This window comes from Furipterus horrens, unplaced genomic scaffold (genome assembly GCF_987537825.1).
Source record: "Furipterus horrens unplaced genomic scaffold, mFurHor1.1.pri manual_scaffold_12, whole genome shotgun sequence".
Lineage (NCBI taxonomy): Eukaryota > Metazoa > Chordata > Mammalia > Chiroptera > Furipteridae > Furipterus > Furipterus horrens.
Genome location: NW_028327182.1, coordinates 21,370,557 through 21,393,345, shown reverse-complemented (window position 1 = coordinate 21,393,345; position 22,789 = coordinate 21,370,557). Strand labels below are relative to the sequence as shown.

At 36.4% G+C, this 22,789-nt stretch overlaps 1 protein-coding gene across 3 annotated transcripts in view; it reads right to left on the bottom strand.

Annotated features, from left to right (window-relative positions):
• KLF12 (KLF transcription factor 12) overlaps positions 1-22,789 on the bottom strand; it is a 411,687-nt gene that overhangs the window by 220,808 nt on the left and 168,090 nt on the right. For all 3 annotated transcript variants that reach the window (XM_090258533.1, XM_090258532.1, XM_090258535.1), the window contains one exon: positions 841-930. In XM_090258533.1, coding sequence (XP_090114659.1) covers positions 841-930 — 90 coding nt within the window. The remainder of the gene's footprint in view (positions 1-840; positions 931-22,789) is intronic.

The following is a 22,789-nucleotide window of genomic DNA, read 5'->3' as shown; positions in this document are numbered from 1 at the left end:
ATACTAATCAAATTGAGAACGGGCATTTATGTACTTTATGTCCTTTTCTTCAGGCATCTACACTGTCGCAGTGGTGGTGGTTTAATAAGATAGGTCGGCAGTGTGCACTCAGAGAGCAGACCGATGCTTGCTCACTTAAATTCAAAACCTGGTCAGCTGATGCTGCAAGCGATCACACTGCCCTTATGATTTTAACTGCTGAAGCTATAAATGTTAACACTTATTATACAAAGTCTTCAACATCCTTTTTAAGAAATCTAGCTGTGCTCTTAAACCTTTATATTTTTAGTACCCATAAATTAATTCATCAACTTGGCTATACACTGTTAAATATAATTTCTTTTGCTTTTACGCTCTTTTCAAAATCAGTGACCTCAATTTTACCAACTGACCCGTCTCTTCATGGCACAGAAGAGGACAAACACAAATGTCAAAAGAGCAGCCCATCCAACAAGCAGTAACATTCCCATACCTGAACACTGCAATTTTCTAAGAAAGAACCAAGATATTTTGATATTGAGTTTATATTCCCGTTCTATTTTTCAATACTTCCTCTTTGCGTTGGATTTTTATTAGCTTTTCAAATATGCACCAATTTAAATATAGCCATGTGGTTCTTATAAGGTCATTAAACCATCTTAATTTCAGGAAGTTATCTTTTCCAAGTTGGTAATATTTGAGGTTGCAAATGGGTTAGAATCAACCACAGTCTCAGATGATTTTACTCAAGAGAATAAAGCTGGGGCCAGGGAACAGCCCTGCCAACCTCAGGATGCTCTGGAAATGACAGCCACTATCATCAAGGAAAGGGGGGTGTGGCGATGTCAGAAACCTGCTTACCCCTTGTTCAGATTCCAAAAGCTCTGTTTTGACTCTGACTGCCGGCATCCCATCAAGCATTAACATTCTGTTTTCACAGGTGTTGATAGTCTGAGAATCAAAAAGAGAGAGGGAAATTCAGCTTTAAAGCATTCAAAAGAGGACACATCTGGTAGACTCTGCCTTCACTGTAGTACATTTCATACCACTAACCTAATTTTTTAACAATGAAGTATAATTAAATGAGAGTATCAGTATTACCAATTATCTCCTCCTTCTGAACTTTCATTTGAAATAATGACCAAGAAGTTGAATTAATCAGTCTGATTCTCTGACCTTAGGGTTGGAGGTCAGACTGTAATAAACCAGAGTAAGGAAACATTACATTAATTTATATGAGGCTAGAACAATTCATCACACTTTTGCTATAGTAGAAGGAAATATAAGGCAAGTTTCTTCCTTAGTTCTGGAGGTTGTACTGGGTATAGAAATCCATAAAAAAGAAAACAGATTAAAAAAATGTATATATTCTCAAATTATTGTCTCAAATTTTTAAAAACAAGGTATTATAGTTCTAGACATTGAATTTTGGTATCATGGCAATTCTCAGCAAATAAAAATTTTTACATATCAAGCCCAAACATCTTTAAAACAACTAATGTAAGTTTTGGATTAAGAGTGAATTTTTAAGCTGAAGTCATAATCAAAGAATAAATATTTTTCTGGTTGTTGTTTTCGTATATGCTGGGCTCGATCGGCCTCCTCTTAAATGGAAACCCTTATTTCTATTGTGGCTAGATAGAGTTCCATGCTATATTTATAGAAAGATTAAATCGAGGTTACTTTCTACTAATTTTCACTGTTTGGGGGATTTTCTGAAGTCAATAAACTATGAACGTAGTCAGAAAGCCTTGCTTAAGGCCAAAATCAAGTTCATGTTTTAAAACATGTTAAGAATGCCCACTTTAGCCTCATATACTGACTAAACCAAAAAACTGAAATGACTAAATCTGACCGAGTTTTTAGAATGGTTCCTTTTCTCCATTACAGAATGTAACCGTATGATACTAAAGTGGTTTTATTAAAAGAAAAAGAGATCTGCTTCTAAAATATTTTGCCTAGCTGATAACAAAGGTTACGATCATTTCTAAACCTCAGGTTTTTAGCCTTTCTTATAGTAGTTGCCTTTCTGCCATATAATTAAATAAGAACAACTTCCACTTCAATAAATCACAAATTAAATGTTTTTATTACCAAATAATACCAACAGAGTGCAGTATAGTGAAGCTCTAATTATTTCTCCTATTTCTTGACTCCTCTTTTTGTTTAAGAAAAATACTCTTATCACAGCTATTTGCTGTAAAAAGTCAACAAGAATTAAAAGCAAATTTATTCTAGAATTACTAATGAACATTTACAAATTTATGCTACCTAGTCTATTAGGTAATAAAAAGAAGACAGTAAATGACTGTTGTGTTCATTTCTTAGAAATTCACAATATTATTAAAATTGACAGGATACTGTTCTTAATCTTTGCTTTTAACCTTTCCACATTTTTTTTAGGCATTTTGCATCCTAATAGATAGCTTAGAGCAGAAGGGACTTTGGTATTACCCGCAAGCTCAGTTAATTTGTTCCAAGCTTAAAATCCTTTCATGGAGGCTGGTGAGCTGTTTACACATCAAGCATGATCTCACATCCTAACGTGTCACTTGCGTCCATGGTTGGAAGCAGCCAGCGTGGCCTGCCGCCATCCAGTCTCAGCAAAGCCTTACAGCAGTGACCAGCCCTCAACGCCCCCTGCCTTGCACAGCAGCCCAGAATCTACTGTAACAAAGCATACCGTGGGCTGTTTAGTTGGTAGACAGTGAAGGATGAGTTGATATTGCTTCCTACCCCAGAGGAGGTCTTGCTCAGAGGAAAAGGGAAAAGGTTTTGCAGAGGAGGGGAAAAGACAAAGAGCGATCCTGGAAAGGCAGGTTTAATGAACTGTTAGAATCTGATTAGAGGCTAATGTCCCTTTTAGTGCTTTGTACCAATTTACAGCTGATATACTTTAACCATTTTCTTCACTGGCTGTGATAAACTCATTAGTTTAAAAACTGCAAGCTAACCAGAGTCTTTGAGGTTAAAAACTGATAAATCTTGAAAACCTGACTGGGTTCATGTTCCATTGAGCACATTTAATGTCACTGAATTTTCATGGTGGTTTTCTTTTTATTGTTGTTCTTGAATAATTCTACATGTGTTAAAGAAGAGCGTATATTTCCATTTCATGTAAAAGTGAAAAAATAAAATACATTTTCAAAATATTTTTAAGAAATTAAGTTTTCCCTGGAAATATTTCTCTTTCCCTGATTTTCCAGGACCATCCACAACCACACCCATAATGAACACCATAAATAACAATGTTCACAGCTAAGGAATCAATCCTTAACTATTAAAACTCTTTCAATTACTACAGATTCAACCTGTATATGTGCCTGAAAGTTATACTGTAAATATATATAAAGAATGGTAACCTCTGCATTCATGACTCTAACTAACCCTGATCAGCATAAACATAAGCTTTGAGCATCACAACATATCCCGGACCACCCAGAAAGGTATATGGCTTTTCTAGAATGCATGGTAATTGTACAGCATTGAGGATACAGTCCTTGGGAAAAAAAAAAATTGATGTATTTCTCTCTCTAAGAAAGCTAAATCAAATATATATAATCTCAGTTGACTGGAGACTTTAAACATGTAATAAACTCTAATAACTTGAAATTACTGTCAAACATATCCTGCCGTGATATTAATCAAAACACATTTGCTGTGGAATCAATAGCTCAATTGATTCCCAAGAGGTAAATAGAATTACACAGTCATCAATTATATAACATGGTCCTCTTTGTATATTTCTGTTGTAACAAACAGTTTAATATTATATAACCCTATATAATTTATATATGGATGAACATATCCATATACACATGTATATACAATGTGTATACCTAAGTTATTCTGTATGCATAAATTTTATCAATTAAAGCAAAAGCTATCAGATTAATTAGCTGATTGTTGGCCAATTTCATGAGAACTGAATGAGAATGGTACTCCGGATATTCCTATTTAGCAAATAAGATTTGGCAATACAACTGTCCAGCTGATAGAGCTCTCCTAGTCAAAAGCTGTATAAACACAACCGTCATTAATCTGACCAAATCAAAGAATTATGAATGGAGTATGCAGGAAGGAAAGAGACTGTTACTTAATGATCATATCTCAAAAAAATATAGAGCGGGAGTGACTTTCCAGGCCAACCACTACAATCTGCCCTCCCATAATGCAGGTCTTTTCCTATCCCTCTTCCTAATTGTGGGTCACCTAATTTATAGAAATGGAGCAAGAGGCAGCCAGTCAATATTCAATAGACCTAATTTTAAACAAGGTTTTCCTTCATAAGCCAAAAATACCTACTGGTTTTTTGATTTCTCAAGGTACAGGATATAGTCACTTAAATATGTACCCATCTTAAATTTTCCTGCTTGGCTAAGGGCGTGATGAGAAATACAAATCATCCCCACCCATACCCATGTAATGTTAAACAGTGATGTAAGGGACATAAGTGTAGCAATTCAGGATTCATTGCACCAAGCTGATTAAAGCGTTTTCATAGAAGATTCTCAAAGGTTTATAATCAAGTGTGTCAGCTGGTTAAAAGTATCATCCTTGAGGACGCTTTCCTATAAAAAAAGCAAAAGAATCAGATTACCAGAAAATTAGATTTTTGCTAAAAAAATTCTTCTTAGAGTCAACCTCTCCCTTTTTTAAATTCCTCATTCTATTACAGTTGTCCCAAATATTATTCCTTTTTGTCCCACCCAGTCCACCCCTCTAGCCCAGTCAATCCCCTCTCTGTTGTCCATGTTCATGAGTCATTTATACATGTTCTTGCATTAGTCCCTTCCCTTTCCTTCCATAATTCTCCACTTCCCTCGTCCCCTCCTACAGTTACCAGTCTGTTCTGTTTCCATGTCTCTAGTTCTATTTTTCTCATTTGTTTATTTTGTTCATTAGATTCCAGTTATAAGTGAGGTTATATGGTATTTGGCTTTCGCCGACTGGCTTATTTCACTTAGCATAATACTTTCCAAAGCCCTGGCTGGTTTGGCTCAGTGGATTGAGCGTCGGCCTGCGAGCTAAGTGTCGTTGGTTCGATCTTCCAGTCAGGGCACATCAGAGAAGGAAAACTCTGACTCCAAAAAACCTCCACTGCCTTGCGGCATACCACTTCAGGGGAAAGGCTAAGGGAGTAAACCCCGACAGAAAATCCGGAGCCGGAGTCCCTAAGGCGGTTTGACGTTGTAGTCAACACCGGCAACTCCTGCGGCGCACCTGAAGCCAAGCTGTATTGACTCCGTCTTTCCCTTGGACCCTTCAGCTGCGAAGAGAGGGGGGGTCTGCTGCATGGGCAACAGCAGACCCTCCATATCACCCTGCCCAGGCTCTGTAGCTTCAGCTTCACTGGAGAGGACTCTCCAGCGTCATCGCAAGATGTCGATTCAACACGGGAGGAGACAGATACCGTGTCACTCCCGAGTCGGACTGCACAGCCATTCTCGGCGGTGCAGATACTCTTAAGAAGCTACACCATCGTCTCTCGAGACGGACGGCTGCCGACGACGAATACTTTCCAGTTCTGTCCATGCTGTTGCAAAAGGTAGGACTTCTTTCTTTCTTTCTGCTGTGTAGTATTTCATTATGTAAATATACCACGGGGTTTTAATCCACTCATCTACTGATGGACACCTGGGCTGTTTCCAACACTTAACTATTGTAAATAGCGCTGCTATGAACTTAAGGGTGCATAAGCTCTTTTCAATTGATGTTTCAGGATTCTCAGTGTATATTACCAGAAGTGAAATTGCTGGGTCATAAGACAGTTCCATTTTTAATTTGTTGAGGAAATTCCATACTGTTTTCCACAGTGACTTCATCAGTCTGCATTCCTACTAACCTGTTATTTGTTGATTTATTATTGATGATGGCCACTGTGACTGGTGTGAGGTGGCATCTCAGTCTGGTTTTAATTTGCATCTCTCTGATGGCTGCTGATATTGAACATTTTTTCACTTATCTATGGGCCCTCTGTATGTTCTCCTTGGATAAGTGTCTATTCAAGTCCTTTGCCCATTTTTTAATTCAATTGTTTGTCTTCCTGGTGTTGAGTCACATGAGTTCTTTTATATATTTCAGAGATTAAACCATTGTCTGATGTTTCTGGCAAATATGTTCTCCCATACAATTGGTTTCCTTTTGATTTTGATGATGGTTTCTTTAGTTGTGTGCAGAAACTTTTTAATTTGATTTAGTTCCATTCATTTATTTTTTTCCTTTATTTCCCTTGCCCGGGCAGATATATCAGCAAAGATATTGCTATGTGGGATCTCTGAAATTTTACTGCCTATGTTTTCGGCTAGGACTTCTATATTATCATAACTTATATTTAAGTCCTTTATCCATTTTGAGTTTATTCTGGTGTATGGTGTAAGTTGGTGGTCTAGTGTCTTTTTTTTTTTTTTTTTGCACCTACCAGACTACTTGTTCTCCAAACACCGTTTATTGAAGAGACTGTTTTTACTTTATTGTCTGCTTGTGCCCCCTTTGTTGAATATTAATTGACCGTAGAGACATGGGTTTATTTCTGGACTCTCTACTCTGTTGCATTAATGTATGTGTCTGTTCTTATGCCAATACCAGACTGTCTTGATTACAGCGGACTTGTGGTATAATTTAACATCAGATATTGTCACCCCTCCAACTTTGCTCTTCCTTCTCAGAATTGCTGAGGCTATTGGTGTCTTTTCTGATTCCATATAAATTTTTGGAATATCTGTTCTAGATCTGTTAAGCATGCCATTGGTATTCAGCAAAGTAGTGAGACAGAAAGTCAATATTCAGAAATTGATTGCATTTTTGTACACCAACAATGAATTATCAGAAAGAAAAACTAAGAAAAAAATCCCATTTGCTATAGCAACAAGAAAAATAAAGTACCTATGAATAAATTTAACCAAGGCCTGTACTCAGAAATCTACAGAACTCTGAAGAAAGAAATTGAGGCAGATACAAATAAATGGAAGCATATATCGTGTTCATGGATTGGAAAATTAAAATCATTAAAATGTACATACTACCCAAAGCAATCTATAGATTCAATGCAATTCCTATTAAAATACTAATGGCATACTTCACAGAGCTCCCTTTTCTTGAGTCATCTCTACCATAACAATAGATTAGAATTATACTCAAAGTTTCAGTTATCTATTGTTATGCAAACCCCCCCCACAGGAACATAAAACAATGATTTTATTATTCTTGGTAGCAAACATAAAACCTATTACTTGCATATTTACTATGGACCAGATCTTGTGCTTATAGTAATCCAAGAGGCCAATGCTATATTATCTGAAGATGAGTCATTTCATACACAGGACAGTAGGTTAAATTGTCCAAGGTCACAAGACTAGTAAGTGGCATAACTCTGTTGCAAACCAAATGAATCTGAACCCAAGATGAGCTACCAACCACCTTTCAGTTTTCTCTCTCTCCCCCTCCCCCTTCTCCTCCTTAAATATCTCATAATTAATTTAGCAAGTGAATCACATCTTGACTCAACATGCAGAAAAATCTACGGTAATTGCATTTGCTACCCAGTGTTTTGAAGATTTTCTTATCCTTAGTGGATCATTCGATATTTATAGTATAGTTTCATGCACATGGATATAGGGACTTCATCTTCTACATTTTATGCTCATGAAAGATACATTTGGACATCACATTATACTTATTATCACTTAGACTAGTGTAAAAGCTTTTTTCTCTGGCTCACATATCCTCAGATTAAGTCAATTTTGTAGAGGGCATATACCTCAAATGTTATCACGAAAACATAATCTCAAATACAGATTTTGCTGTTCTAGCCCAGCCATTTCTCTTTCATTGCTTTGCAGCGTGGGAGAATGGGTATCACATTGATGACCGTATTTTAATGTCAGAACTAAGAGTCAAACTACAGATCTATTGGGACTCTCAACTGAAATCCCTTCAGTGGCTTCACTGATCCATATATATATTATTCCAAATACCTGTCTTCAGTGTCAAAAAACAAAACCCTCCCATAAATATCTGACACTGAAACACAGAATTGTGACTCTCCTAAGATTGGTAAAACTGTGTGTGCAATGCAGTAACTTATATTTTCCTGATAGCAAATATCATTTCATTTCCTGTAATGGCAAAGTGCTAAATTACCACAACTATGTATAATTCATGTTAATATTTTAGAAATGTGATATGAGCGTCTAAGAAACACTTTTAATCCCAGAATTAATTCAAATTGCAATAGATTATTATTTTTGTCATCGTCTTAAGAGTTGCACGCACGTGGGGATTTTAAGTTGGCCACATCTCTCCAGAAACATACAGTAAGGATCTCCGTTACGCCTACATCAGCTCACTCTCTCTCGGCCACGTTTGTGAACATAAGGCACAATGTGAGGTAACAGCGGCAAGCCAGAGACCGGAGAACAGAAACCAGGCTAAAAACCAAACGAAGATTTGGTATAAATGGAACAGAATGTTCATTGGAGAAAAAACTGGAGATAAGACTAGACAGGTAATTTAGGGTTAGACAACAATGGGTCTTCCATGTTATGGTAACCTGTTTATTCATTTAGAAATACTCCTTTAACACCTGCTATGTGCTAGTTGTTACGGGTGCAAGTGCAAGATAGGAAGGCTCCTGCCTCGAGAAAGCTTGAGGTAAATGGAGAAGAAATATGTTTCGGCATCACCCAACAGGCAGCAATGGGGAGTTCTGAAGGCTTACTAAGCAAAAGCATAATGTGTTTACGTTTTAAGTTTAGAAAGATAGCACTAGAATCAGTTTGGAATATGGCGTAACACCTGGACCTTGACGCAGAAGAGAGAACAACCAGTTCATGTGTTATCACAACAGCCCAGCACAGAGGTGGTAAGAGCCTAAACTAAGGCAGTGGCAGTGGGAATAAAGAGAAGGGAAAATATTCTAGTGAGTTTATAGGAAGAACGGACAGCCTCTGATGAATGAGGAGGAAGAGGCAGTGTTGTGGTTAAGAGAGGTGAGAGTAGTGTCAAAGAGAACACTTAATTCTTCCAGATTATACACAAAGGTTGAGACAGGAAGTACAGGAAGAAAAGTCAAACATATTATATTTTCCACCAATAAATCCTGTAAGTGACCTAACACTCTTGAGAATACATGAATATTTGGGTATATTGTTTAATTTCAGTACATTTTTGCTTATACGCAGAGGAAGATTTCCTTTAAGTTGAGGATGTTCAAATCCTATAACAGATGTATAAAGTCAAATCTATACAAACTTGGAAACACACAAGTTTGGTTGAAATAAAGGAAAAAACACAACAAAAAACACTATATAAGGAGTCAAATTATTAGCTACATATTCAAAAAAAGAATTAACTAAGCTTTTGCCAACACTGTCTATACGATTTCTCTGTTCTACAGACTTGCATAGTTATAAAAACTTTAAAAAAAAAAAAAGGAACAGAATAGATATTTGCTGAAGTACAAGTTTAAGAGTACTGAACATTAACATATTCATTGGCCATTTCCCTTTATGAAAATCATGTGGATAGTAATGAAAAAACACCCAGAACACTGAATGGAATATGTAATGAAATAACATCACTGGACCTCTGTGCCCAGAGAGAATGCAGATTACCATCAACTATTAAGTCATTTATTTTCTGTGGAAAACAAAGGAAATGACTATTGACCTATATTTCCACCTTTCTTGGTCTATAATGATGTTAAGTGGCTCCTTATCAAATCCAAAATGAATTATCTTATTAAAACATGGGCTGCTGAGTGTTTGCCTCCTGCACAGCCTGAAGAAACAGTGCTGAAGAGTTGGGAATAAGTAAAAGAATTTTGAGGAGAAATAAAAAATCCAAGTTAATTTTTTTTTTAATTGTGACTGTTCTAATGAAAACAAAAATGGGGAAGATCAATTTTAAAGTTCTCCTCTGGGGTTAGGAAAATGTGTCAACTGCTAAACACATAAACTAGGTTTTGCCTCTTCCTCTAAGAATCTATATTCGCTTCCCTTCTCATTTCATACTTTAAACTTCCATTTAGTTAAGGTTCTGTACCAAATATAATATTATATTACTTGAAAACCCTTGGCACAATATTGATTTTTTAATATAGGTTTCAAAAAAGCAGAAGAAAATAAACTTTACAGTTTGTTTCATCCAAGAGGTATTGTTGAAGCATGTAAAAGTCTTATGCATGGTTTGTCATGTTGTCAAAAGGTGTCACAAAAGTAATTGCTATTAAAAGATTACAGCAACAATTGTGTGGCCACCAATGACAGACACTTCATAAAACGGCCATATATTTCCTCTATCTCGTTTTTTCCCAAACTCTGTATCCAGGGAATGCAGTGGAGGAGGACATTTCTAGTTGCTTACTGGTGGCCAAATGCTCAGGCTCAAATCAAAATGAATCTGTTAAGTTTCAGTACCGTACATCCACCCCTGGCTATGATTTTTCCCCAGATTTCATAAATAATGTCTTTCATCATAATAAGTCATTTTTATGTATAATCCAAATTCTAAACTAATTTGACACTTTTTGGGCAATGCTGTTCCATATTTACTTTCACTTGGTACCAATACCATCTCTAAGAATTCAGATGACCTTAGCTTCCACCTTTTTTAAACCGTTCTATCTCCCATGTCTGTACCTTTTCTGTACACTTTCCTAATTGTACAGAAGTGTAAGAGTACCGTCCAGAAAATGAACAGACTTCCTGAGTTAGACTGAACAATCCATTTGGTGGACACCATTATCATGGTTTCAGTTTTCTTATCTGTAAAATGAAGATAACTTTCTACTTCACAGAACAGTTTTAAGGATTCAGCGAGACAATACATATAAAGTACTTTAGCACATTACAACTATTTTACGTTATTAGTTAACATTAAATAATATACTGTATTTTTGGCTCCATAAGACGCACTTAGGTTTAGAGGAGGAAAACAAGAAAAAAAAAATGTTCTGAACCAAATGGTGTACTAAAATATTTAATAAAATATAACAAAATAATATGTCAATCATGTAAAGTGAACAGCAATAAACAGTGGTATTAAGAACCTTCATGACTGTCATTAACAAATGAGAAGAGACTTTAAGGTTCAAGTGCTCTTCTAGTTTTCTGGGAACCCCAAGAACTCATCATTGCTAGTGTCAGAATTTATGAAGCTCAGTTGCTCACAATCACTGATATCACTGTCTTCGCTATCTTATTACCGACCAGACACCCTGAGATTCAGCAGTAAAGAGGGACATTTAAGCGTCCCCAGGGGTTTCAGGTGGACCCACTGCTTCCTCTGCTAACAGCTGCTGCCACCACTGACAGGTCAAGTAAAACACATGACGGTCTGTGATGCAATATTTGCTCAATAAGACGCACACACATTTCTCCCCCACTTTTGGGGGAAAAAAAGTGTGTCTTACGGAGTGAAAAATATGGTAAATTATTAATAGGAACAGTAATAATATTTCGTATTCTTCTGAAACTTACTTTTAGGAATGGATGTCTTTATCCAATTTTGGATTGTCTGCAGAATCCAAGTTTTATATGTTTTATATGTTAGATTCTCTATGTGAACTATTATATAACTGAAGTGGAAATGATAGAGTTGTTAAAAACACTGATGATGGAAAATTGATCCACACAATTAATGTATAGTTTTCATGATGAATGGCAACAGTGAACTATTTTATCTGCTTAAAACTGTGAAGATGCACCGCAATTACACAGGGCCACAACCTGCCTCTCCATGGACCTTGTAAGAAGGACATTTAATAGTCTCTGACTACTAGACACAACAGTGAAGTGTCTGAGAGCCTTTCCTAGCAAATAAGCACCTTTGATGCAGTGCTAGGAAGCCTTGACTTAGGGTTCCACATCACGTGATTGCCCAGAAATATACTGTTTTAAAGAAAGGTATTTACTAATCAATCAATTTAACATATATATTAAGTAAGTATACTTAAGAAGACACCTACAGAGTGGCCTGCAATTTGAGCTGTGGAAAACTTGCAAAATTACTTGACAAAGAAACAGAAGAAGTACATACAAGACAAAATAAGAGGCCTTTAAAAGTTTCAAGTTTGCCTATATTTAGGGCAATATGAAGCCAGAATTATTAACACCTCTATGCCATTACCCATGCTGGAGAACATCTTGAATGTCCTCTCTCATCTTTGCATTTTCTCACTATCAGCCATCTTTATCCCAACTTAGAATTTCCATAGGGTGTGAATATAAATCAATTATATCCAGGCCTGGTTTTTTCCCTTATGTGGGTACTTTCAATTTTCATCTCATGGCACAGATAAATTAATTACTAAACTCCTGCAGCACACCAAAAAATATACATTATATTTCTGGCCGGTCTAACCAAAAAATTGGTATAATTTTGATTAACTCACGTGGAATGGTTATTGTTGTGTTGGCTGTTGTCATTTTTTAAATTTGACAGTCTAAGGGAAAAGAGGTCAGTGACCCCTGACTAAATAATCAGGTATTGGATGTCTTAAAAATTCGTGCAGCACACCATTTAAAAGTCACTGGTCTGACACAATAAAATTCAGAAAGGAAACACAATTCATTCAGCAGAAATCTGAAGCATACTTTTTTTTTATTAAGGAATTAATAAAGGTATTTACTCAGGCCTCATTACTTCCTGCCAGCCTCTTAATAAACCTGCCCCATAAAAATAGAAACAGTATAATTTTGAACCTGTGTAACTTACTGTACCCAGAAAGTTTCGATTGCCTTTTTCTGTTGTTTGATATTGAATATGGCTAAAACAAATGTTGCTCATAGAGAGAGTAAATGCTTAGGAAGCCCACTGCCATAACTCAGATATCCTTTCAGACCAGGGCTTTTCAGCATCTACAAGGAGACATTTAGACCAGATCATTCTTCGCTGAGGGGCTGCTCTGTGCACCGTATGCACTTCAGCAGCATCCCTGCATTCCACTCTATGTCCCAGTTGCACTCCCTCACCCCTAGAGTGTAGCAATCCAAAATGCCCTCAGAAATAGCCAAATGTCAAAGGGAAGAGGGTGGGGCAGAGGGGAGAAGTGCCCCATTTAAGAACCACTGTTTTATAATTACTAATATAATGAACTCATTAGAAAAGAATCTTACTTTTGTGTTTAATTATATTGCCCTATAATATAAACACTACCTCAATATTAAAAGAAAATACCTGATATAAAATATATTTATAGCCTAGTTTAGAATATACTTGCTGGGAAATGAGCGATATTTTATAAGATGGTTTTATTATTTGTTTAAAGTCCTTCTCCCCTTTCTGCATATCCAAATTTTCCCACAAGTGCAAAGATTCCAGAAAGGAGCTGCAAATTTGCTCATTAGTTCAAGCTACAGGGAAGATCTCTAGATCTCAGACATGGCCAGTCTCAAGAAAGTCCCAAAGTAAGAAGCTGTAATTACCCCAACGGACATGGTGACTTACCTTTCAACAAGAAACTAAAAGACAGAGCTTTCATTCTTGGCTCTACATCAGATTTTCTGAATGATACATTTTTTAAGATTTTACTTATTTATTTTTAGAGAGTAGGGAAGGGAGAGAGGGAGAGAACTGTTGCCCCGTATGAGAAATATCGATCAGTTGCCTCTCACGTGCCCCCTTTTGTTTTTCTTCATAGAAAACGGGGCTGACTCCTCTATCAAGAACAAAGTATTTCACAGTATGAACTGAAATACAGGCCTGTCTATATATGATTAATTTTGTTAGGAATGTTTTCTTTTAAGTAACAAAATGCAGTACATCCTTGCGGTAACAATACATCCTTATAGCACTGCAGAAGTCAGTTCTGTTGAGTGGCAGTTTCTGCTGGACTCACTGGCCACTCACAACCAGCCTTTCCTCTCAGTTCCCATTAGTCCTTGTCCCATAAGTGACACTCCTGTTACCACTCTCCCTCCACTCGGCTGCCAAAGACATTTGGGGACAGAGGGAAACTGTTCCCCTAACTAGGTATAAGTCTTAACTAACTTAACCTAAACCAGTCGGAAGGAAAATCTCCCTGATCTTTGATGTCAGATAAAATTTAAGGTAATAAGGAAGCCTTAGAAAATTTGACTACATTTTAAGCAAGAAGAGTCATATAAAGGAAAATTCGTAAGTCTACCAGTTTAAAAGGATTAAAAGTCACTTATAAAGAAAGTATTATATATGGTTCCATATTATATGTGGCCATATATAATATATGTGCATGGTTATATACTATATATATAATAGTATATCATGTAATATATTTATATATTATATAATTAGCATTATGGCTGTTTAAATAGAATATCAAGAGACTTAGTTTAGAAGCATTATTTTTCAACACAGTATCAGATAAAAGCTCTTTAAAACCAAATTTTATTGCTACTAGATTTTAAAAGGGCAAAGCATGGTAAAGTTTATCTTGCTCATAAGTATATGGTTTAGTCCTCAAGACCAGAACACTGGGAGCCACACTACTTTGAATGCATAAAACTGCAGGAAACAGCCTCAAATGCTACAACGTGCAATGTTTTTCTTTTAACATTTACTTGACAGCCTACTGAACTCTGAGAGTAGCTGGAGATAAAAAAATGAATGAGAAACATCAAGGCCTGCCTGAATCGCAGTAAAATAATGAAGTTAGTTAAGAACAAATGCCGGTGTAAGAAAATGACTGAGCAAGCACATACCTAAGTGTGTGCAACACTGTACAGCTTATGGTATTAAAAATGGAATCAATCTAAATACCAAGCAATAGGGAAGTGGTTGAGTGGGTGATGGAATATGCAAACAATTGAATAATATTTACTCATGAAATTTATGATACATAGCTTTTTGTCTTTAAATAGATGAATGAGCATAATTAAATGAAAAAGATAACAGAAGAATATGTTTCCATAACTTTAAAACCAAAGCTAAAAACACAGGGAGGGCGAGGGAGATAGAAAGAAAGGGGAGACAGGAAGAACTAAAAGAATGTGGAGTGGTATTTTTCACTTTTGCCTTGACAAATTCCCTCACATTTTATAAATTGCCTATAGTATCTGTGTAATTAAAAGAAATACTTGGATGGTCAACATTTCAGATTTAAAAAGGGCCAAACAGGTGGACAAACAAACAATGAGAGAAATCAAATGAGAGAAGTCAATTTTTATCCAGGAGAGCGTATGCCCACACACACACAGAGTAATATGTATATTCACGTTACCGTTAAAACTTAACCAGTATTAATGTAAAAAAAGTAGGTGGGATTAAAAGAAACCTATTGTCAAAGTTTGTAACTGATGCATTAAATTGCTATATTGCAAGTGGGCTGTCAACAGATGTTTGCAAAGGCATTCACTAGGCAGAGACGTATGATATACTGGTATCTAATCTGCAAATGCTATATATTTTTTTAAGTTCTAGGCATTCCCACCACAATAGAAAATGGGTGCATTATCTTGTGCTAAAAATTTAGTATCCTAAAAAAAGGAAACTATGGGCCAAATACTTTGGGGGAGGGGGGGTACAAAGAACAGCCAGTGAGTATATTTTAGTCTTCTGAAAAATCAATCTTTTCTGTTCTTATCTGGAAAAGTATAGGAGCAAAAAGATTTATACTTGTTGTATTTTTAAGCAAAATATACTACTAATAATAACCACAGACAATTGTACTCCCTGCCCTTTGTTCAGATCTCTCACTTTCCAGGGCCTTTTACTGTTAAGGCCACATTCTCTGATTATATAACAATATTGGGATTGTTGAGAAAATTCCTAGAGTTAAGAGGAAACAACTGGGTTCTCAACAATGTATTTCTGGAAGAACTAAAAATATCCTCAGGGACTTTCAGTTTCTGGTCCACCATGTAAGAAGCTTAAAGTAGCCAATCCATGGTAACAACATGTAAAAAGCTGAATAAACAGAAACATCACAACTTCTGTTAGATCTATCAGAGAAGAAAGGTCCTAATGCAAACTGCTGTCCCCAAAACTGGAGAGAAAGGCAAGAGAATGCAGAAAACCACAAGTCACTGGAGCAAATCCCTCTCCAAACCAAAAACCTTGTGTGAACAGTGCTGGGGTAGAGAAATATGATGTGGAATTGAAGAATTACTGGAGGCTCCAGGTAGACAAGCCAGAGAGTTAAACACTCTAGGGTAATGAAGTTATACAGGGTGCCCGCACTTTGGGGAATTTTATCTCCAGGAGCTGTATCACATCCTTACAGTGCATACTGAAGCAAAATACCCCCATACTTCCCTGGGAGTGGGGGACAGTTTCCATCTGAAAAATGTTCTTCTAACAAATTCTGCCCTCAGGGCACTCCTGCTTGAGCCTAATGGACTGGGGTCTTAACAGTACCTGAACTACCTATGGGAAGTTTGAGCCCCATCGAGCCATCCTGTCCCATTTAAAGAGGTGGGGCAGGGGACTGAGAAGCACTGATGAAGTACACAGTTGAGAGGCACCAGCTCACCAAAACGTTGGAACCTAAACACAAAACTATAGGACGCTTCTCCCCCTACACCACACCATCACAGTACTAAAAGAAACTCAAAACACTAATCCGAAAGACTATATGCACCAATACATTCACTGCAGCGTCATTTACAATAGCCAAAATTTGGAAGCAGCCCAAGTGCCCATCAGTAGATGAGTGGATAAAAAAGCTGTGGTACAGCTTTTTTACACAATGGAATACTACTAAGCCTTTAAAAATAGAAGGAAATCTTACCTTTTGCAACAGCATGGATGGACCAAGAGTATTATGCTAACTGAAATACGCCAGTCAGAAAAAGACCAGTACCTTATGATTTCATTTACACGTATAACCTAATGAACAAAGTAAACTAACAAAGTCAAGACAGACTCCTGGATATAGAGAACAGACTGACAGCCGTCAGAAGAAAGGGCGTTGGGGGCTGGGTGAGAAGGGTGAAGGGATTAAGCAAAAAAACAGAAAGACTCATGGACACAGAAAACAGTATGGTGATAGCCAGGGGGTGGGGAGAGGGGGGAGGGGAGAGGTAGAAAATGGTAAAAGGGGCATAAATGGTGATGGAAGGAGACTTGACTTGGGGTGGTAAACACTCTATACAATATACAGATGATGTGTTGTGGAGCTGTATGCCTGAAACCTATAAAATGTTATTAACCAATGTTATACCTAAAAATTCAAATTGCAAGCAATCAAAAGACTGCAACAGAAATAAAGAATGCCTTTGATGGGCTGACACAAGGAATAGGAAAAATGAATTAGGAATATTTTGTTATTATAAGGTGCTCACACTATCCATGAAACAGGATAGTGTTAATTAACAGTGGACATGGATTAGTTGTAAATGGAAATTGCAAACTGTAGGGCAATCACAAAAACAGTAAAAAAAAAAAAAAGTATAACTGATAAGCTAAGAAAGAAGAGAAAATGCAATTATTTAAAATGTTCAATTAAGAGCGTCGGCCTTCGAACCAAGTGTTGCTGGTTCGATTCCGAGTCAGGGCACATGACTAGGTTGCACACCAGGTCCCCAGCTGGGGGTGTGTGAGAGGCATTGATGTTTCTCTCCCTCTCTTTCTCTTTTCCCCTCTCTCTAAAAACAGATAAATAAAATAAAAATAAAATGTTCAATTAAAACTGCAAAAAGCAGAAAAAGTGTGGAAGAACAACAACAAAAAAAAAAACAATTGCAACAAATAGAGACTAGGAGGAAATACGGTGGATATTAATCCAATTACATATACAATTACTTAACACATCAATGGTCTAAATATACCAATTAAAAGGCAGAGATTGTCAGAGTCAATCAAAAAAGTCCCAACTATATGTTGTCTATAGGAAACAGTTTAAATATAAAGACTCATATAGATTAAAAGTAAAGAGATGTAGAAAGATACACCACATTAAAATTAATAAAAAAGAAAGAAGTAGCTACATTATTTCAAGCAGCTCAAACTTCAAAACAAGGAAAGTCATCAAGGATAAAGAAGGACACTGCACAATGATAAAGAGGTCAATATTCCAAGAAGACACAACAATCCTTAATGTGTATGCATGCAACAAAAGAACACCAGAACATGTAAGGCAAAAACAAAACTTCAAGGAAAAAAAAATCAATGAATCCATTATCAGAGCTGGAGATTTCAACACCCCTCTATCAAAAATAGACAGATCCAGTGGACAGAAAATTAGTAAGGACTTAGTTGAATTCAACAGCACCATTAATCAATAGGCTATAATTCACATTTACACCCTACTTCCTCCAACAACAGATCATATATTCTTTTCAAGCTAACATGGCATATTCACCAAGTTAGAACACATCCTTGGTCACAGAACACATCTTAATCGATTTAAAAGAACAGAAATCATACAATGTCTGCTTTCAGACTACACTGAGATGAAACTAGAAATTGGGAACATAAAGATAGCTGGAAAATGCCAAAATACTTGGAGATAAGCAAAACACTTTTAAACAACAAATGGCTCAAAAAGAGAAATCTCAAGAGAAATTTAAAAATATACCGAACTAGATGAAATAAAAATACAACTTATCGAAATCTGTGGGTGGTCACAAACTAAGTACTTAGAGGAAAACTTATAACACTGAATGCATATGTTATAAAAGAATAAATATCTAAAAATCAACAATTTAACATTCCACATTAGAGAAATAGAGAAAAAAGTAAATTAAATTCAAAGTGAGCAGAAGAAAAGAAATAATAAAAATTAGAGGAGAAATCAATGAAACTGAAACTAGAAAATCAATATAGAAAATCAGCAAAACCAAAAGCTGGTTCCTTGAAAAGATCAATAAAATTAATAAGCTTCTACTAAGGCTAACAAAGAGGGGACATTATTACATACCTCATGGATAATAAAAGGATAATAAAAAATATTATGAACAACTTTATGTCCACAAATTCGATAAACTAGATGAAATCGAACACTACCATGAAAGTAAAATATCTGCCAAAACCCACAAAAGAATAAATACACAATCTAAATAGACTTGTATCTATCAAAGAAGCTGAGTTCAGAATCACTAACATTCCAAAACAGAAAGCTCCAGGCCCCAATGAGTACACTGGTGAATGCTACCAAACATTTAAAGAAGAAAAAACAACTTTCTACCATCTCTTCTAGAGAAAACACTTCCTAACTCAATATACGAGGACATTATTACCATTTGGCCAACACCAAAGACATTTCAAGAAAGAATAAAGACCAGTCTCTCTCATAAACGTAGCTGCAAAACAATTCTCAATATATTAGCAAAAAGGATGCAATAATTACTAAAAGAATTACATACCATAGCCAAGTGGGATTTATCCAAAGCATATAAAGATGATTTGATATTAGAACATTAATTAATCTCTCACATCAACAGGCTCAAGTACAAAAAAATTACATGATCACATCAAAATACAAGTGAACAAGGCATCTGACAGAAATCTAACACCCATTCATGATAAAAACTCTCTGTAAACTAGGATTAAAGGGGAAATTCCTCAACTCGACAAAGAACATTGTGATGGTTAATTTTACATGTCATCTTGACTAGGCTAAAACTCACCCAGATAGATGGTAAAAAATTATTGTTTGTGTCTGTGAGTTTGTTTCCACAAGAGATTATCAGTATTTGACTTATTACATTGAGTAAAGGCCCACCCTGACCCACTTAGGCAGGCGCCAACCAATCCACTGAGGGCCCAAACAGAACAGACGGGCAGAAAACAAGCAAATGCTCTACATCCCTTCTTGAGTTGGGATATCTACCTTCTCCTGCTGTCAGACATCAGAGCTCCTGGTTAACTAGCCTCTGGACTCCAGGACTTAACATCATCAGCTCCACTGGTTCTCAGGCCTTTGGACTTAAGCCGAATTATACCACCATCCCTTTTTGTTCTCCAGCTTGTAGCTAGCACATTGTAGCATCTCAACCTCTATAATGATGTAAGACAATTCTCATAATAAATCTTATGTATCTATATATATCCTACTGGCTCTATTTCTCTGGCGAACTCTAACTAATATAAACATCTACAAAACACCCAGAGCTAACATGATACTTAATGGTTAAAAAATCAAAAGTGTTCCACTAAGATCAAAAACAAGGCATGGATGCCAGTTCTCATCACTGCTTTTCAACATCATACTGGCAGGAATAGCTATTGCACTAAGACAGAAAAAGGAAATAAAAGGTATATAGATTAGAAATAAATAAATAAAACTATATCTTCTTTTTGCAATTGACATGATCTTCTATGTAAAAAATCTAAAAGCATCAACCAAAAAAGTCCTAGAAGAATGACTATTACAAGTTTGCAAGACAAGGTAATATACAGAAGTGAATCACTTTCCTATATACCAGCAATAAATAAGTGAATTTGAATTTTAAAACATTATTTTTCACATTAGCATCCACTCAAAAATTAAAAGCAAATCTAACAAAACATTCAAATGGTATAAATGAATAAAACTATAAAATGCTAATGAAAAAAAATTAAAAATGAACTAAATGGATAGATACTACATGTTCATGGACAGAATGACAATACTGTCTATCAGTTTTTTCCACTTGACTTTTAGATTCAGTGAAATCCCAATCAAAATCACAGCAAATTATATTGTAGATATTGACAAACTGATTCTACATTTAATGGATAGGCAAGAGGTCAAGAATAGCTAACTCAATATCGGAGAAAGAGAATGACATCAGGGGACTTAACAATCTCCACTTTCAAGACTTATAGTAATCAAGAAAGTGTGATATTGGCAAAAGAACAGACAAACAGTCCAATGAAACAGACTAGAGAGGCCAGAAATAAACCCATAAATATAGTCAACTGATCTTTTACAAAAGAGTCAAGGAAATACAATGAAACAAAGACAGGTTTTTTTAACAAGCAGTACTAGAACAACTGGACATCCACATGCCAAAAAAAAAAAAAAATGAATCTAGAAATAAGACCTTATATCCTTCACAAAAATTAACTCAAAGTGGATCACAGACTTAAATGTAAAATATTTAACAATAAAACTAATACAAGATAAGATAGGAAAAACCTAGATAATGGTGGGTATAGATACGACACCAAAGGCATAACCCAGGAAAGAAATAATCATAAATTGGTCTGATTCAAGTGAATGAGAAGAGAAGCCACACACTAGGAGAAAGTATTTGCAAAAAATACATCTGATATAGAACTGTTACCAAAATATATGAAGAGTTCATAAATCTCAATAATAAGAAAAACAAAAAACCTGATTAAAACAAGGGTCAAAGATTTTATAAAACAGATATCGCACCAAAGATATATGAGGTCTGTCCATAAAGTGCCCATCCATGCACTATGAAAAATAGGCACATTGAAGAAGATCCAAGAAACATTGTACATAAGCAAGGATGCCTCAGTCTCCTCTGTAGTAGGCACCTTGGGACTTCACAGATTCTCCCAGCATCCCTTCCACTGTTCAAAGCACTGTGCAAAATCCTTTGTTGGAATCACCATCAGCTGCCCCTTCATATTTTCCTAAATCTCATCGATGGTCTGAAATCTCTTCCCTTTCAAAGGTGATTTTAGTTTTGGGAAAAGCCAGAAGTTGCAGGGAGCCAAATCTAGGTTGTAGGGGGGCTGAGTCATCTGGGCGATTTGATGTTTTGCCAGAAAACTCTGCAGAAGACGTGATGGATGAGCGGGTGCATTGTTGTGATGAAGCTGCCAATCACCGGCTGCCCAGAGGTGCAGCTATTTTTGTCATATTACACCTCTCAGCCGATGAAGAATATTGGGGTAGTGCTCCTTATTAATGGTTTGGCCTAGAGGGACGTACTCATGAGGGACAACATCTTCCCAATCAAAAAAACAGTTAACGTGGTCACGATCTTGCTTGGACTTTACCATGCCTTATTTGGGCATGGAGAACCAGGCAACTTCCATTGGGACAACTGGGCCTTCGTTTTAGGGTCACAGCTGTAGCCACACCAATTCATCTCCGGTTATGACCTTCTTGAGGAAATCTGGTTCATTGATAGCAGTTTGAATCAAGTCATTAGCAACTGCAGCACGATGTTCCTTCTTCTAAGGTAGCAGAAGCCATGGAATGAATTTTGCCATGACACGTTTCATGGCAAGATCCTGTGTCAATATCTCAGACACAGTAGTTTTCAGAATCCCCAGATCAGGCTCTAGTTCTCACACTGCTAGTCACTGATCTTTCCTGATTGCAGCCCAAACATATTCAACACTCTCAGATGTCTGCTTGTTGCAGGCCTTCCAGAACATGGATCACTTTCAACAGATTCTCAACCATCTTGGAAGTGTTTGTGCCACACTTTTATTTATGCTGCATTCATGGCGTCATCCCCAAAAGCCTCTGAATCACCTGAATAGTTTCCAGGGAGGAATGTTCAAGCTTAATGCAAAATCTGATGCAGATTCATTGCCCTACTTGCTCAGGCAATTTGAATGTGATGGCCACACAGTGCACATGCTCAATTAATGGTGTCTACTGCCACCACTGACCAGTACAGTAAAGTCGTCATTGTTCACACATGAGCATTCCAGTCCACTGTCCTTGGCTGCCAGGTTATATCGATGCCACATGAACCATCCTCATTACATTTACAATTACTTTTTCGGGACAGACCTCATTTATGAGTGTGTTTGTATGTAAGTTATATCTATTACAGTATATATGTAGGATCATGTCCCTGAAAATATCTACTGGGGAAAAAAATTGCAGGTTTTGAGACACAGCACTCTGCCTAGACTAATCTTAATCTTTCATTCTGTTCCCAAGTTTAGAATACATTATGTAAACATTAAAAAATAG